At 44.1% G+C, this 17,706-nt stretch overlaps 1 protein-coding gene across 1 annotated transcript in view; it reads right to left on the bottom strand.

Annotated features, from left to right (window-relative positions):
- PDLIM4 (PDZ and LIM domain 4) overlaps positions 1 to 15,814 on the bottom strand; it is a 101,478-nt gene extending 85,664 nt beyond the window's left edge. Inside the window, exon 1 of the mRNA XM_054037028.1 lies at positions 15,636 to 15,814. Coding sequence (XP_053893003.1) covers positions 15,636 to 15,728 — 93 coding nt within the window. The 5' untranslated portion in view covers positions 15,729 to 15,814. The remainder of the gene's footprint in view (positions 1 to 15,635) is intronic.
- Between the last annotated feature and the right edge of the window lie 1,892 nt (positions 15,815 to 17,706).

Here is a 17,706-nt window from a genome sequence, read left to right as displayed (position 1 = left end):
CAACATCTGCAATTGTTACTGAGCAGAGCCACCTGTTATCACTTCAAGCTATTTGAGGAAGCAAACATTTTGGCATACACTTTGGGATACCTTCCCTGGAGACTATTAAGTGAAGACTCAATTCTTCCATTATGGCCAAAAGAAGTGAGTCAATATGGGATTCCCCCTCTGGGATTCCCAGTACATTTTGTCTATTCTGTGCTGGTTTTGTCTATATTGTAAACTCTTCAGTATGTGGGCTGTCTGTATGTTGTGTTTTGCACAGACCCTTGTATCCCAGTGAAGTCAGTGGGACTGCATAGGGCAGGGGTTCTCAAACTGGGGGTTGGGACCCCTCAGGGGTCACAAGGTTATTACATGGGGGGGGGTCGCGAGCTGTCAGCATCCTTCCCAAGCCCCGCTTTGCCTCCAGCATTTATAATGGTGTTAAATAGATACAAAAGTGTTTTTAATGTGTGTGGGGGGGTCACACTCGGAGGCTTTCTGTGTGAAAGGGGTTACCAGTACAAAAGTCTGAGACCCCCTGGCATAGGGGCACAAGGGTCTGTACTAGCTGATCATATTGCAGGAGAGGGAGCAAATACTGTGCAATAATCACTTGTGTACAATCAGCATTTCCAGCTGGTCCCACAGTATATGTGGAAGAGAATCTCCTTTAATTTTATATATTTAAAATTCTTTGCAGCTGATCCTGCTCAAAAGCCCCTGGACAGTTGTCACCTCCCTCTTCTGACATCTGGATATTTAGAAGAAACTGGGGGAACTCAAAATTTCTCAGCCTGATTCTCCTTTATACTGGTGTAAACTGAAAGACTTCAGTGCTACTGCTCCTGTTTTATAGCTCTGTAAGCAAAAAGAGGATCAGACTCTCGGTCTTTTACAACCAGTTGAAAACAGTGACTAACATTCTTTGATTTAGGAACCCTGTCTTCTTCAGCTGGTCAACACTCATGATGTATTTTGTATTTTACATGGAAACAGTTCAGGTCGGATGTGTCATATAATACTTACACGTAATTCACAGATCACAGGAAGACACTATTTTTTCACAGCATTCAGTGCTAAGCTGTCTAGCAGACTCAAGAACATTAGTACACAGATGCTAATGTTTAGCTCAGTATCCATTCATAGCAGTAAAGAATTTACAGTGACTTCAGGCCAAATACATTGTAAACACTATGGGCTTGAAGAAATCTTTAAATAATTTGAGTTGAGGCCTTTAAATTAACCAATATTTAGTGAAACAAGGTGGGTGAGGTAATCTCTTTTACTGGACCAACTTCTGTGGGTGAGAGAGAAGCTTTCAAGCATAGGCCATGTCTTCTCTACCATTTATGTTGGCAAAATTTAGGTTGCTCAGGGGTGTGAAAAAACACCACCCGCTGCCCCAGCGACAGTCTGGAAAAGGTACAGAGAGACCTGAGGAAGAGCTGTGTGTAAGCTCAAAAGCTTATCTCTTTCACCAACAGAAGTTGATCCAGTAAAAGAGATTACCTCACCCTCCTTGTCTCTCTAATATCCTGGAACCAACACTACAACACTACAATCAACCAGTATTTAGTGTCAACTGAAAGTGTCATTAACATTCCATTCACTCTCCCTGCAACGCCATTAACAAAGATCTTAAAGGGCATTGGCCCTGACTCAAAATCTCTGAACTACCCCCATTAGATACCCTCCCCAATTGGATACGTTGCTATTTATCACTGCCATGCATTTACAGTCCTTTCAGCCAATATAAATTCATATGGCAGCATTCCTATCTAGCCCATTGGAATTAGTTTGATTCATAGTGCAGATATGTGATCAGCCATGCCTGATCCAGGCTTAGGGCTCAACTGTGTCACTCAGGGGTGTGGATTTTCACACCCTGAGCGATGCAGCTCGGTTGACCTAACTTTTTAATATAGGACTGGCGTCAGATCAATAATATTTGCAAAGTACTTCTGAATTTTCAGTTGGAAGGTACTAAAAGGGTGTAAAGTATTATTAATTTGCATTGGCCCAGTAATGTTTTCTGTGCAAATGTATGGAGATTTAAAATAAATAAATAAAGCTATGAAAACACAAGAACTCCCATGTGTTTCACTATTGAGGTGATCACACAGCAGAGTTGTCTGCCTTATGAACTACACTGGAAACATCTGTCATGTGTAATGCCCTCCAAAACTAGAATTAAAATTATGGGCAGAACAGCCCCAGTAAGCATCCCTTTGCTCTACAATACCCCTCCTCCTCTCAGCACCCAGGACAGGAGGTGCCACAAAACACTGTGCTCCAGCTGGTCTCATCTGCCATGCGGGCAGGGGACTGGACTCGATGACCTCTCGAGGTCCCTTCCAGTCCTAGAATCTATGAATCTGCTGGATGGCCCTAGAAGGCCACAGGCAATTGAGAGAGCATCCCTGAAGCTCTAATTTATACCAGGAAGCAGGCATTCCCCCAAAAGGGCTGAAAAACCCAGGAGTCTGTGCAAAGCCAATATAAATCCACCGAGGCACATTTCTTTGCTCCTGCACCAAGCACAGGGACCAAAAAAAAAAGGGGGGGGGGAGAAAGAGCTCCTGAGTGATGAATTATTAAACATGTTCTGCGCTGTACAAGACCCCAGAAAAGCCAGTCCGTAACTCAGAGCTAAGATGTTCATGGATAAAACAAGAAATGCTGAGAAACACAGAGGAGGTGCTAATTTGGGGTATGGGGAGGCAGGAGAGGGGGTATACGGTTACAATTACGAACAAGTTATGTTTGCTCAGCTAAAGGCTGAGCTGTCGCTGGGTTTAAGAGGATTTTCACACACATCCCCATCCTCTCTCTCAGAACTGCCACCCACCCACCACCTTCCTTCCCTCCAAGAGCAGGGGGAGCAGCAGCATCAAGGAGTCTCTTTGTGATGCTGCCTGCAGCTGCTGATGTGTGGAGTGGTCGGCTCTCTCCCCTGGAGACTGACACATTTCCGTCATGATGTGAAGTCTGCTTCCCCAGAGACTAATGTGGAGAGTTTGCTTTCAAATTTTATGACCCTGGCTGTGGGTGGTGTCACTAGGCCAAGCTACATTACCCCATTAGTTAAGAGAAAACACACAGCTGAGTGGATAATTAGATCTTATGGAAGAGATTTAACAAAAATACCACTTACTATCTTATCTGACCACTGGAGTTTGCGTATGCTTTATAAGTGCTCATGTCTGACATCAAGCCAGTAAAAGAAAACACTCCAACAACTATTGCTTATACTGTAATGAGCTAGTTGAAGTTTGGAGATATGCAACTTGATTTCCTAAGCAACACTGTTTACACTTGAAACACACACACACACACACAGTTTATGCTTTCCCTCAAGGAGCTCAAACTCAACACTCCCCAGCACACTAAGGAACCAACCATAGGGGGCCAAAGCCTGAGAGTCCCATTGTGCCCCACCTATGGTGAAACCCATGGCAATGGGGCCAAGGGGGAGGAAAACTCTGTAAGGTTCCCCTTTCCAGAGTGTCCTCCAAATTCTTTCACAAAGAGCAAGGCATATTTCCCCCAAGCAGGGGGCCTGCAACCCAAATTCTGTGGATACCCCAAGAGCTGCTACAGGCTTGGACCATCTGTGTAGATGTTCTTTCCTTCTAGGACTGCTCCATGGTCCCAGGTCCCTGGGAGTGATGCTCCATTGTAGCCCAGGGCTATATTACCTTTTCAGAAGAGTTCCCATGGGCCACCAGTAAATGATACAGAGTCAGTCTTCCCAGCTCTCCAACACTGCTTTTTTGCTCTCTATCAGTGGGACTTGGTTATAGGCAAGTTAGGGGAACATACAATTCCATAAGCATGATCAAAAGGCCCAGATCAAAGCCTTAGAAAGACCACATCTGACGAGCTAATAAAACGGTGACAAAATTCACAGCTATCAGAGAGAACAAATGAACTTGCTCTATCCTCAGACAGCAGGCCATGTACCACTGCAGTATTTTTATAGCAAGATTTTTAAATAGGAAGAATCAAAAGTTAAGCTATCTACCAATGAAGTTCAATTCCCGTCACTACCACCACCACCACATTTAATATTTTCCTGTTTATTTTATTACGCTTTTAGTTTTAGCATAGCTCATGGGAGAGAGTAAAGATGTTTCATTTCAATCCACCTGCATTTTTCCCACAACAAAGAAATTTGGTAAGAACAAAGACATATTAGTAAGTAGGTTAAGAGATTCAGGATGGAGAGATTGCAAGATGTTTGAAAATAGTTTTATATTCAAAATACAGATGGATCCAAATCAAAACCTAGATCCAGGCTTCCTTGCAGTTTGAATCCCAGTCCAGATCTTTGAGGCTCACCTTGGTCAAAGATGGAAAAGGCCGAGAACCACTGAAACCTATAAATTACACAAACCTATCTATTATATAAATTGATCAGGTTAGAGAATTAAGAATGCCAGTGACTGAGCAATAGGAGGCAAGCAATAAGTCTGCATTTAGACTTTAGTTTAAGAGCTACTTCTTCAAGTAAGTTCACCCAGAGCCACATTTTAAAAGGTATTTGGGCCCCTAAAGATGCAGACAGGCACGTAGGCATTTCTGAAAATCCCACAAGGCACCTAGCGGCATCTTTAGGTAACTAAATACTTTTCAAAACATGGCCCCCTCCGAATTGGACACCACAATGCTTCAAACAAGGGTACCCTGAAAGGTATAGGATACAGTTTGCTTTCCCTTATCAATCCCCTTTGCTAGTCGACAACAAGCAGAGCCATTCCTACTCATTACCCGCAGCAGCAGGACCAGACTGCAGCTGTATGACCCCTGCAGCTCTGACTGGAGACCTCCATCCCACCAGTCACTTCCTGGAATGTAAGTGCTCCAAAACTGTCCTAAACCCAGATCAATCTCCTGTGTGCTTTACAGGAGACAAACAGAAGCGGCTTATGGCTTTTTATCTGAAGAGTACTGGGTTTCCCAACCAGAGGGGTAAGTCTAGTAATCTTTTGATAGTAATAACAAATAATAGTGATCTTTATCAGGGTAGGTAGATGCAGAAACAAAAAAAATCATGATTTATTCATTCCTTTATGGTGCAATTGATTATGAAAGTTCAAGGAATGGGTACATTTGCAATTTACCTTCAAGCTACCACTGCACTTTCCCTAGTGGGAAAACTGATCATGTGATGCCTAGACTCCTCACTGAAGGCAAAGTTAGAACTCCCATTGACTGCAGGGGTGGAGGCGCTGTCCTTGTGCAATATATGCAGTATTTGGGCTAACAAATGTTTCTGAATCCTTCTGTTCTGGAGCAAGATGTAGGTTGATTTTACTGTATTTTTAAAGTTTGGAAATCTTACTGTGGATTCCACACAAATGACACTAAATTCTTCCACAAGATATTTTTTTGTGAAATGCCTTTGAAGCTCTGATAGACATGAATTTGAAACATGGACGAGCCAGCATAGCTCCTTCTGGTGCATTCCATGCGAAAGGATCAGTAATGGCGTGGACTTTGAAAGGGACTTTGTGATGCTTAGATATTATATTGGTAGTAATGCTCTTGGAGGGAAGGGTAGGTACCCTAGTGGTGTTGTTCCCCACCAAAATATAAATAATAAAAATATTGTTTTTATATATGCACAAAAGTGATAGATTTCTCTCTCTAGAGGGTGTAAGGACCACTACTGAATAACACAGTGCTCAAACCTTGGCTCGCTATGAAATTTTGCGCAACTAGCAACGTAACAGCCAGCACACTGGGAGATGAAATTCTAAAATACTTTGCATAAGCCTGCAAATGTACTGATTGCAATAGGACCAGGACTGGGGCCTATCATGCTCTACATGACAAAGAGAAAAATATCATTGTACTTGTTTTTAGTATTGGGAAAGTCATTTTAACCATCTTGATACTGGTTAGAGGGAGAAACTGGATTAATAAAAAATAGCTCCAAAGTATCTAACTTTTTGGCTACAGGTCTTTTCACAAGAACTCTCAACACCTGTCTTAACAGAGCAATAGTTCAAATTTTATTTTAAAGCTAATGTTGTCATTATACTAACATTTTAAAAATCCTGTAAATCCCCCGAACGTGTAGAACATTTTCTGTTTTGTTAAGTCTGGCAAAGACCTACAGTATTTTAGGGTGCATTCGGTTTATTTTGCTAAACACAAGCCAAGGTCAGACCTTGTATGACTGGAACTACATGAATCATTCCTTCCACCTAGTTTCCTACCCTGGATTATCAGTGTGCTTGATTAGAGTAATTAGCAGTAGGCTTTCTCTCTAGTATTTTCTTCTAAACAAACTCCAAGGCTGAACAGCAAGAGATTTTTATTCTCCTCTCATAGCTATTTAATAAAATCTGAAGGCAGAACATTTAGGAAGCAATAAAAATATATTAAATCTAATTCCACTAGCTCTTACCTTTAGTTTAAATTAATTTTAAGTGTCATTACAAATGTAATTGCAATGGCCCACGTTTCTCGCTCTCGACAGATCTTGCAATTAGTTCTCATTAGGGCAGACATAGGAGAACACCTGACACACACACAGTGATTTCCTTATAGCCAAAAGGATCAACTTACTCTAAGTTACATTTTAGCTTGTTATAAATCTAGTGTATATAAATATACTTTGAATAAAAGAAACAGCTACCAACTCTTAGTTCTGTCATAGAGGAGATATATATCTGGCAAAGGCTATCTTTGCAATACTAGTTTTAGGACTGATGCACATACAGCAGTTAATTCAATCTAATTGGAAGTTCTAATCAAAAACTGATTACAGCAATAGATTAAATACTACCAGCTACATTAAACAAGCATAATCCAATACAAACAGAGTTGCAGAGATCTGAAACAAAACCAAGGAACTAAACAATGGCTTAACTTGAAGGGCTTCAGGGGAAAACAAGTATTTGTGGTGGTCCTAGGTCTCTCAACAGTGGTTATTAGGCTACATCACAATAATGAATGGCATATACATTGTAAGTAATGTGTTTAAAAGGCTCAGGATTGTAATAATATCCAGAGAGATTATCAGGCAGCCCTACAGCAAAATTCATATAGACCAGAACAACTTATTATTATTTTTTTTTTAATAACTGCTCTGTCAGAAACTTTTACAACCTCCCAATCCTTTACCGGAACAAATATTCTCCTGAATGTAAAATAAAACCTTTCTTTAAAGACTGCATGATCTCAGCATTCAAACATGTAAGTGCTATATCATTCAACAATAGATTGTAAATATGTTCTTTTTCATACATTCATTTGTTTTGTATAATTATGGGCCAATACTGAAAATGTGTTTTCTGCTGCACTCCCAGAAATCAACAGGGGAACTAATATACTAAAGCTCCCCAGGACAAGTATGAGTAATTTGTTTGTTGGAGTAAATCTGCATTTGCTCCAAACATAAAGGCTTGGGGCATCTCTGACTGAACTCAGTAGAAACATACCATAGACATAGGAGTTGGACAGGGCTGGGCCATAAATGATCCAAATGCATTTTAAATATGCCTACTGTACTTATAAGATGATCATTTTAATTACAGGCAGGGTGTGTATCTAGTGGTTAGACTGGAAATCAGAGAGCCATGAGTCCTGGTTGTTATTCAGCTCTTAAATACCACAGTGATAGGTACTATACAAAAACATAAGATAACCTCAGCTCTGCCACGGAGTTGCAGTGGGACCAAACCTCTGAACTTCTATACAAGTTTGCGTATTATTACACCTAAGAGCGTTGAGAGGCTTTATGTCTGTTAAGTGCTTTCAAGAATCTGGAAGCAGGGTGCTGAATGAAGGGTTCTATTTCTGTTATTAAACCACAGCGGATGAAAAAGAGGAAGCATCCTAGCAATCGAAACTAAAAGATGAAGTACACTGATTTCCATAAAGTTCAACATGTTTGAATTGCAATTCTTAGAATTAGCCAAGAAAGCGAAGTTGACAGTAACCAGATCCTTACTTAATTAAATCTTAAGTCTCATTTCTAGCACAATATCTGTCAAATCATTCAGCCAGCTTCAAACAGCCGTTGCCTCTGTAAATTCCACAAAGGTGGAGATAGTACACAGCGCTCTACCCTCAGCTCTCAGAGTAGCAGCCGTGTTAGTCTGTATCCGCAAAAAGAACAGGAGTACTTGTGGCACCTTAGAGACTAACAAATTTATTAGAGCATAAGCTTTCGTGGAAGAAGTGGGCTGTAGTCCACGAAAGCTTATGCTCTAATAAATTTGTTAGTCTCTAAGGTGCCACAAGTACTCCTGTTCTTTTTACCCTCAACTCCACGCTCTCAGTTGTACTTGCCCATATGCCGCAGTGTGAAGCATCACAAAGCTGATGATGTGCAAGCAGCCTTGCACTAAAAATGCTGTTCCCAGCACGGGCGGCTCCAGGCACCAGCGCAGCAAGCGGCACCTTCAGCGGCACCCCTGCGGGAGGTCCGCCGGTCCCGCAGTTTCGGCAGCAATTCGGCGGCGGGTACACTGAAGCCGTAGGACCGTCAGATTACCCGCAGAAATGCCGCCGAATCCGCGTGACTGCAGACTGTCCGCAGGCATGCCGCCAAAGGCCGCCTGACTGCCGTGCTTTGGGTGGCAAAAAACATTAATCTGATGCACTTAACCTGGGGGCACATTTCAGTACAATATATGTTTGAAGTTGCTAAACTCAGTCTTGCCAATTTCGGCTTCACAGATGACATACAGGAGAAAACGTGAACTGAATTAGTTCTTGCTGCTAGATGAGTATGGGAGAGAGGAACGTCTCCCCCTCCCCCCATCACACATACCCAAGTCTGACCTTCCTAAAGATCTCCTCCTTTTAAAATATTATATTTTAAAAATTAAATGTAAAGAATAAATTTTTTAAAAAGTCCCAACATTAATTGAACGTGAAGGCTAGAGTTCTGACTTCTCTAAAGCAATCTATTAACCAGCACCATAGCTAAGGCTCCAAATGATTTTAGGCAGGATAATGACAGGAGTAGCTCTGATCTCATGGAGATCCTCACTAAAACCCTCCTGGTACAGGGTCCAATTCTACAAGGTGCTGAGCAACCGCTGCTGCTGACGTGAAGGATCAGGCCACTCTATGTAATTATATTTGTGGACCTGAGGTTTATCAAATAGAAAAACTATTTTCAAGAAAAACAAATGAACTTTAAGAAATATATGTGGTTATTGATTACACAAGCCTTCTTCGAATGTCCAGCAAACTAAACCTAGTTATTGGAAAACAATGGACTAAACTCTAGCCTCAGCGGCATCATCTGTGCAACTGTAATAATTTATCATGGAAGTTAGAGATAGAAGACAGACCTAGTAGGTCATACAATCCATCTCCCTGCCAGGGCAGGACTGTTCACTACAATATTATTTAATATTTTTAGTGCTAATCCAGACCAGCTTTAAATACATGATGTGAAGTCATTTCCAGAGCTTTCCTTGAGGGACCATCTTCAGTTTCTTCTCTATAATATCCTAAGTAACTCCTCTCCCTCCTTGGGGTTTACAACCTTCAACTACTTGTACACTGTTAAAATGTCTCCTCCTTAAATGTTGCATGGCCATGCTATAAATACAGGTATTTTAGGGTCTGATTCTTCAGTCTTTATTCACACAAATAGTTTCATTTGTTTCCACCCATGTTTTTAAATGTTACGTTAGTGGAACTGGAATATAAAGGCCAAGTTCTGTCTTCATTTGTACTGGTGAAATCCAGTTTGGCAAGATGGACTTTGAAAAATAAACTGCAATCTTAAAGGGTTCTCACCTAGGTAACTAAGTGTAAAATGTTGTCTTATATTTGCTTGCTGTATGCTCTCACAACAGCAGGGCCGGCTCCAGGCACCAGCCTGGCAAGCAGGTGCTTGGGGCGGCCACTCCGGAGGGGGGGCGGCACGTCCAGCTATTCGACGGCAATTCAGCGGACGGTCTCTCGCTCCCGCTCAGAGTGAAGGACCTCCCGCCAAATTGCCGCCGCAGATCACGATCGCGGCTTTTTTTTGGCTGCTTGGGGCGGCCAAAACCCTGGAGCCGGCCCTGCACAGCAGCAACAGTATTTTTGCATTCCATTAAAATAAGTGAATTGTCTAGTCTAGAGGGAGATTATTCTTTTCCCTAGTAGTCTAGCAGTCATAGAAAGCCAAACACTTATTTGCTGAATGATTTATAAAACAAACCAGACACAAATACACTTGTGTGTTATAAACAATGGAGGGTCTCATCCTGAAGGAGGAATCTGGATGAAATTATCAAGTCTTTAGCTGTTAGAGACATCTTAGTCAGATTAAAAATAGTAAAATACTGGAAGCTTGAAAGGGAAGGTGAATAAGTGGGGTCCTTGGTGATTGGGTAGTAGGTTGTGGCCAGCAGATCAGAAGAATGGTTAGGATGGAAAGTGTATTGATATCAAAGGGCACATATAAAAACAGTATTGTCAGTCCTAAGTATGTGGTCAACATCACAAGTCAATACCCCGAAAAAAGAATCATGAGACAATAACGTAGGTTCTTTTTACTTGCCTCCTGGTTTCTGAACTCTTAGGCCTGGTCCACACTAACCCCCCACTTCGAACTAAGGTACGCAAATTCAGCTACGTTATTAACGTAGAGCCTCCAGTTATTAACGTAGCTGAATTCGAAGTACCTTAGTTCGAACTTACCGTGGGTCCAGACGCGGCAGGCAGGCTCCCCTGTCGATGCCGCGTACTCCTCTCGCCGAGCTGGAGTACCGGCGTCGACGGCGAGCACTTCCTGGATCGATCCCAGAAGATCGATTGCTTACCGCCGGACCCGGAGGTACATTAGACCTACCCTTAGAAAACATTTAGGTCATAGTGTCAAGCTTCCTCTGTAATCAGGAATGTTAGAAACCTGTTTGTTTTAAATGAAGTTTAGGTTCTTGCCTAATCACATGTCTCTATGAGCTGGGGTTTTAAAAAACACACCAATGACATAGGACTTGCAATGAAATTGAGAGAGTTGGCAACACGGAGTGACAAAACTCAGTTGGCCCAACTAGTTAGCAGCCCGGAGACTCCTATTGCATTTGTGGTTTTTACCCACTAAATTGCTGGCTTTACATTTCCAGTCATCACACACACACACACAAAGATGGGGCAATGTGGGAGGAACACTAGGAGGAGATTCTTGTGGAGATTTTCTTTCCTACAGTCCCCTCCTGTGCATTTTGCCACGGAGGATTTTCTGACCCAAAGTCAGTTAGAGTTCACTGCATAAGGGCACCCAAGATTTGGCCCCATATTTACAAACAAATTTCTCTGTGTTACAGATAACACCTTAGATTACTGAAAATAGAAGTATTTTTGAAATCTGATTTGTTTTCACTACTTATGCTGTTTTTTAGTATTTGCACCAACAAGGGGACAAGGAAAATAATAATTTTTCTTCACAGTCAATTCATATTTAATTTCCTATTATCTTGCCTTAGCAGAATGTTACAATATCTGAGTTGGGGAAAAGAAATCACAACTTTCCACTTAAATAAATATTAATAACAACAAGTTTCAGAGTAGCAGCCATGTTAGTCTGTATCCGCAAAAAGAACAGGAGTACTATAAATTCGTTGGTCTCTAAGGTGCCACAAGTACTCCTGTTCTTTTTGCTAATAACAACAAAACATTTTCACTGTCCCATGCTTTTGTAAAAGCTTATTTTCAGTCATCCTTAAAAGTGGGACTCAATTTGACCTGAAAATGTCCTTTTAATCTATGTAAAACAACTGTTTAAGAACAATAACAGCTGTATTAACAGAGGAGTGCAGCAATTCACACTTAGCATCTGCATCACAGTGCAATCTGCTACAAAGCTTAGCCTTTTGTCCAACCCCCAAAATAAAACACTGATGGTTTTACCAAGCGTCTGAGCGTCTTCCCTGATTTTTACCATTTTCAGATATTAGTCCCAAAACCAATAACGCTTCTCTCAGTGCTGACATTTTAGTGCCCAATCTCGAAAGGTGCTGAGCACCCTAGACTCAGATTAGCTTTGAGGGTGCACTGCTCATCACCTTGCAAGCTTGAGTACTTAGGGACTGAGCCTGCATCATTGAGGTCAATGGAAGTTTTGCCATTGATTTCAATCAGAGCAAGATCAAGCCCTTGAAGTCTGGCTGGTTTTTAAAAGAACCACACATAAAATGTAATGAATAACATAACATGAAATACTATACAATTGCTAATCACATATGTTACACCTCTTAAGACTAAAGTAAAATATCGCCGTTCACTGAAATAAAAAGTTATATTTCTAGCTCCTAAATTTGCTGAATCAGATCAGGAATTTGGCAAGCTACTTGTCTGCTGCAAAGCCAGACTCTATGGTTTTTCTAATGTAATGGTAAAACAAAATATTTCCATCAAAGTAACAATAAAACAAGCTTTCTGACCTACACTAGTTATTTTAATCTTCACAAGAGAAATATTTTATGATCTCTAAGAGACAGGTAGGTATTTAATTGTGATAAATTTCATCAAAATGGGGGAGAAAATTAGCAGACTTCCTAAAATTAATGAAAACATGTGTTGACGCCTGCAGGCCAATTACTTCCCCTCGGGGCACATCTAGCATATGTTTGTTTAACAGACATATTTTGCTCAAATACTGTCTGTTGCTATTCAACATGCTACATTTTTCCTTCGTTTTTTTTAAAAAAATGAATAAATAAAACCAAAAGATCCTAGTAATGTGTGATAAGAAACACCCCCAAATGAAAGCAAACATGCAAAGCTTTGCAGTGTGTGCAACTTCAAGATTATAAACTGAGCAGTTTAAAAAACATGGCTTGTTTCTATAATCACATACAGCTTTCCTTAAACCCTATTTACTCACTTCCATTTTGTGCAGTGACTCCTACTGGCAAGATGGTGAACAATTTCTGCATGTGGGGGGAAGCATTCTAACAGCTGTTTCTCCTTGCAATGCCGATCAATATTCTGTGCAGCATTTATTCACTCATTCCAAAAGTAAAATGACCACATGACTGATATCCTGAAACTTACTATTCAACTCCAACACAAAAAGTATGTGCTCAATCCTGTGGGGTGCTGAATGCTTCCTCAGAGCTTCCCAGCAACTCCACCTGCCATTGAGTTCAGTTTGGGTAGTTGAGAGCACGCTGCACTTCGCAGAGTACAGCCCTGCACAGGATACTCAGATGCTTCAGCAGAGCACCACACTTGTTAATTCAGGCCATCATACATCACTTACCTGCACACATTCCTATTAAGGATTTTAAAAAATGTGCACAAGTTGTTTCAAGCCAGCAGTAGTCTTTAAACAAAGAAACTTCCATAACATACCCCTATGGTATTATACATAAGTACTTGATACCGCAATAGTTACTATGCAACACAGGATTGGGTGTTGGACCCAGTCCTGCAGTCTTTACTTAAGTACAGATCCCATTAACTTCAGTCATATCTACCTAAACAAAAACTGCAGGGTTGGACCTATCCCCTGGACTAATCTCTCTACTGTATAGGACAGGATGTTTCTTTACATATAAAAACTGGACAGAGTAACTGGAAAATACATGTTATTTACTGAAAAGAACTGAAGCGATGTTAATTATCATCAATTGATACTTTTAATGCATTTGACACAAATCAAATATGACAACTTTGGAAAACAAGGTTTTAGCCTTTAAGATATTAGAAAAGAATACGCAGTGATCGGACAGTTATGCTTTGATTTATACCCAGGCTGCATTTTAATACTTTAAGAATTCATCTTAAATATTCATTTAAAAGATGCCATAGAAGACTCAAAGATGTTTATTTATTTCCATGAGTCTATTCTCCTCCAACTGCACCTTGATATTTCCAGTGACAGTTATATTTTATATTTTTACATGAAAGATGCAATACATAGTGTTTTTGACCAATCTATTAAAATAGCTGGAATTAATCAGTCTATAGGAAAATGGAGAATAGAATAAATTAGTTAATATCCAGCTGCACCAATTCAAGGACAGATTTATGCAATACTAAGTACAGAAGGGAAAAATAAGTTTACAGCGCTACTGTGAAAGGAGCAACAAACTTCAAACTGCTTACACTGCAAAAATATTCTGCTTCATCATATTTACTAAAATTATACTATATAAATGCTCATCCCAAATGAATTTAACCCAAAAAGGGTTACTAAAGAAAATTAAACACTACTTTTTGATAACTAGCAACTAACTGGCATGGTAAATTACTGTGAGTTAAGTTAGTCATTATATTTGCAATCCTGTAAGACATAAAATGCCAAATTCTGTCCTGACCTATGCCCCTGAAATCCCACTTGAATAAATGGGATTTTAGAAGTGAAACTGAAGGCCAAATTTGGCCCAACATATTAGCTTACCCAGCCAACCTGTCACATGTCACTTTCTTTGTGCTTCCAGGTGAACAAGGAATGCCATGGCAATTGTTCTCTTATCGCATGAAAATACTGCACTGTTTTACTTTCTCAGAGAGTGAACAAAGAATTAATAATTTAGAAGGTGGCTCTCTCTTTACTTTTTTAAGAGGCTTTGAGCTAAGCTTTAAACCATCGTATGACCACAGTAGGGTGACCAGATGTCCGCATTTTATAGGGAGAGTCCTGATATTTGGGGCTTTTTTTTTTTTTTTTTTTTAATACGGGCTCCTATTACCCCCCAGCCCCGTCCTGATTTTTCACACTTGCTATCTGGTTACCCTAGACCACAGCCACCTTATGCAAAGAAGATCCTAGTGACTGACACTGTACTTGGTTGCCTTTCACAAAAATGCAGATTTTTGTTCATCGTAAAACAGAACAAAGGCATATCAGGAATACAAGAAAATGTATAAGTTTGCACCATGAAAAGTAAGCTTTTTATCAACTATGCTCAAAACCAACTTCTCTCCCCTGACTCTTCTTTCTTAGATGGGAGCTCCAAAGCATGAGGTTGGGGTATGCAACTGTTCAGGCTGTTAACTCAATTGTAATTTAGGCCCAATTGCATCGCACTGATTTTTTCCAAATCCCGCTGCAGACAAAGCCTCCAGAAAGTTTCCAAGCGGGTGTAATTTCATCTACTTCGGTGGAGTTACACTAGGGAGGAGTATGACCCAGCTCCTTTTTTTTGCTGAACAACCCTCAGCGCTCCAAGGTCTGACTACCCATGCAAAACAACCCCCCTATAACGCCAGTGAATGAATCCGCCAGTCGGTGGGATCAGCTACGCATCCAGCCCACTCCCCACAGCCTTCTTCCACCTGCTTCTGCAGCAGCCACCGTGCCCGCGAGCCCCGAGTCAGCCAGTGCCCTCCAGCCCCAGCACGTGCAGGGAGAGGGTGCGTGCCCGGGGCGGTGCAGCGGGGACCCAGCACTGCAGCCCCGTCTCTGCCGGTGCCCCTGCAGCTGCTACCCGCTCCTTTCCAAGAGTCCTGCGCTTCCCGGCTGAGCTCCGCTGCCCAATTCCCAGCGTGCGGAGCTGCGGCTCCCCATCAGCCCCCCCTTTCCTTTGCATACACCCCCCCCCTAAAAAAACAACCCAACAGCTCGGCGGGGGGCATCTCGGCAGCTGTGCAAACGAGCCCCGGCTGCCCGCGGAGAGCTGCTCCCCCCGGGCAACGGAGCGCCCCGCTTCGCAGCTGCGGGGGGCGCCGGGGCTTACCCTGGAGATGGTCAGCGGGGTGCTGAAGTCCTTGCCCCCCACCAGCCGGAAGCCCCAGGGCGAGGGGCCGGTCAGAGCCACTGTCTGGGACATGCTGGGCGGGCTGGGGCGCGCTGCGACCGGGAGCGCACGCGGCAAGAACGCTCTGGCCCTTCGCCTCAGCCACTGCGCCGGCCAAGCCCCGGCCCGCCTGACGTCTCCGCTCCCGCTCCCCCTCCCCGCCCGGGGGCGGGTCCCTGCCCGGGGCCTGGGTGACAGAGCCGCAGGCCGGGCACGGGGCCGCCCGCTTCCCCGAGAGCCAGAACCCCGCCTCTGCGGGGAGCGGGCCAGGGAGCAGCGGTGAAAGACCAGGAGAGTGGGAGAGAGCGCGCGCCTCTCCCCCGGCTACGCTCCTAGGGGAGCTCGCCTGCTAAACCCCTAAGGGTGCTCCCCTTCCCCTGCTAAACCCCTAAGGGTGCTCCCTTCTCTCCCTCTGCTAAACCCCTAAGGGGGCCCCCTCTCCTCTCCCTCTGCTAAACCCCTAAGGGTGCTCCCTCTCCTTTTCCCCTGCTAAACCCCTAAGGGGGCCCCCTCTCCTCTTCCCCTGCTAAACCCCTAAGGGTGCTCCCTCTCCTTTTCCCCTGCTAAACCCCTAAGGGTGCTCCCTCTCCTTTTCCCCTGCTAAACCCCTAAGGGTGCTCCCCTTCCCCTGCTAAACCCCTAAGGGGGCCCCCTCTCCTCTCCCTCTGCTAAACCCCTAAGGGTGCTCCCTCTCCTTTTCCCCTGCTAAACCCCTAAGGGTGCTCCCCTTCCCCTGCTAAACCCCTAAGGGGGCCCCCTCTCCTCTTCCCCTGCTAAACCCCTAAGGGTGCTCCCTCTCCTTTTCCCCTGCTAAACCCCTAAGGGTGCTCCCCTTCCCCTGCTAAACCCCTAAGGGTGCTCCCTCTCCTTTTCCCCAGCTAAACCCCTAAGGGTGCTCCCCTTCCCCTGCTAAACCCCTAAGGGTGCTCCCTCTCCTTTTCCCCTGCTAAACCCCTAAGGGTGCTCCCCTTCCCCTGCTAAACCCCTAAGGGTGTTCCCTCTCCTCTTCCCCTGCTAAACCCCTGAGGGTGCTCCCCTTCCTCTGCTAAACCCCTAAGGGGGCCCCCTCTCCCCTTCCTCTGCTAAACCCCTAAGGGGGCCCCCTCTCCTCTTCCTCTGCTAAACCCCTAAGGGGGCCCCCTCTCCTCTTCCCCTGCTAAACCCCTAAGGGTGCTCCCCTTCCTCTGCTAAACCCCTAAGGGTGCTCCCCTTCCTCTGCTAAACCCCTAAGGGTGCTCCCTCTCCTCTCCCTCTGCTAAACCCCTAAGGGGGCCCCCTTCTCTCCCTCTGCTAAACCCCTAAGGGTGCTCCCCTTCTCCTGCTAAACCCCTGAGGGTCGCCCCTGCTAAACCCTTAAGGGGGCCCCCTCTCCTCTTCCTCTGCTACACCCCTAAGGGTGCCCCCTCCTCTTCCCTGCCAAACCCCTAAGGGTCCTCCTCCTCCCCCCTTTTGCCACCTCTGTCGGGGGCGGCATTTTGGGGCGGGACCTTCCGCCGCCTAGGGCGGCAGAAAAGCTGGCGGCGCTCCTGCTGCAACACTTGTGCTACCTCTACCGTACAAAATCATGTTGCCCTAACTTACATGGGCCTACAGGCACCGCAGTTATTAAATCGCCTGAGAGTATGTACGTTTGGCTCCTTGTGTCGGCGTTGCACGTCCTCACCAGGAGTGCTTGTATCGATTGTATTGTCAGTGTGGGGCATTGTGGGACAGCTCCTGAAAACCAGCAACAGTCGACAGAAGCAACGCAGTGTCTATACTGACACTACGTCAACCTAACTACATCAACCGTGACTCCACATGGGTCTGGGAGGCAGTGTTCCCCAATCCCGGCCAATGGGAGCTGCTGGGGACGGTGCTGAAGCAACAGCAACACACAGACCCTTGTGCCCCTCCTCCCCCAGGTTCCGGCCACTTTCTACAGCGGTATGGGGACAGGCAGGCAGGGAGCCTGCCCTGCCCCCGGTGCGCGTCGGGCTGGAGTCCGCCCCCCGAACCTCTCCTGCAGCCG

The sequence above is a fragment of the Malaclemys terrapin genome, chromosome 8, assembly GCF_027887155.1.
Source record: "Malaclemys terrapin pileata isolate rMalTer1 chromosome 8, rMalTer1.hap1, whole genome shotgun sequence".
NCBI lineage: Eukaryota > Metazoa > Chordata > Testudines > Emydidae > Malaclemys > Malaclemys terrapin.
Note: the sequence above shows the minus strand (reverse complement) of the source record. Positions and strands in the feature narration are given on the sequence as shown.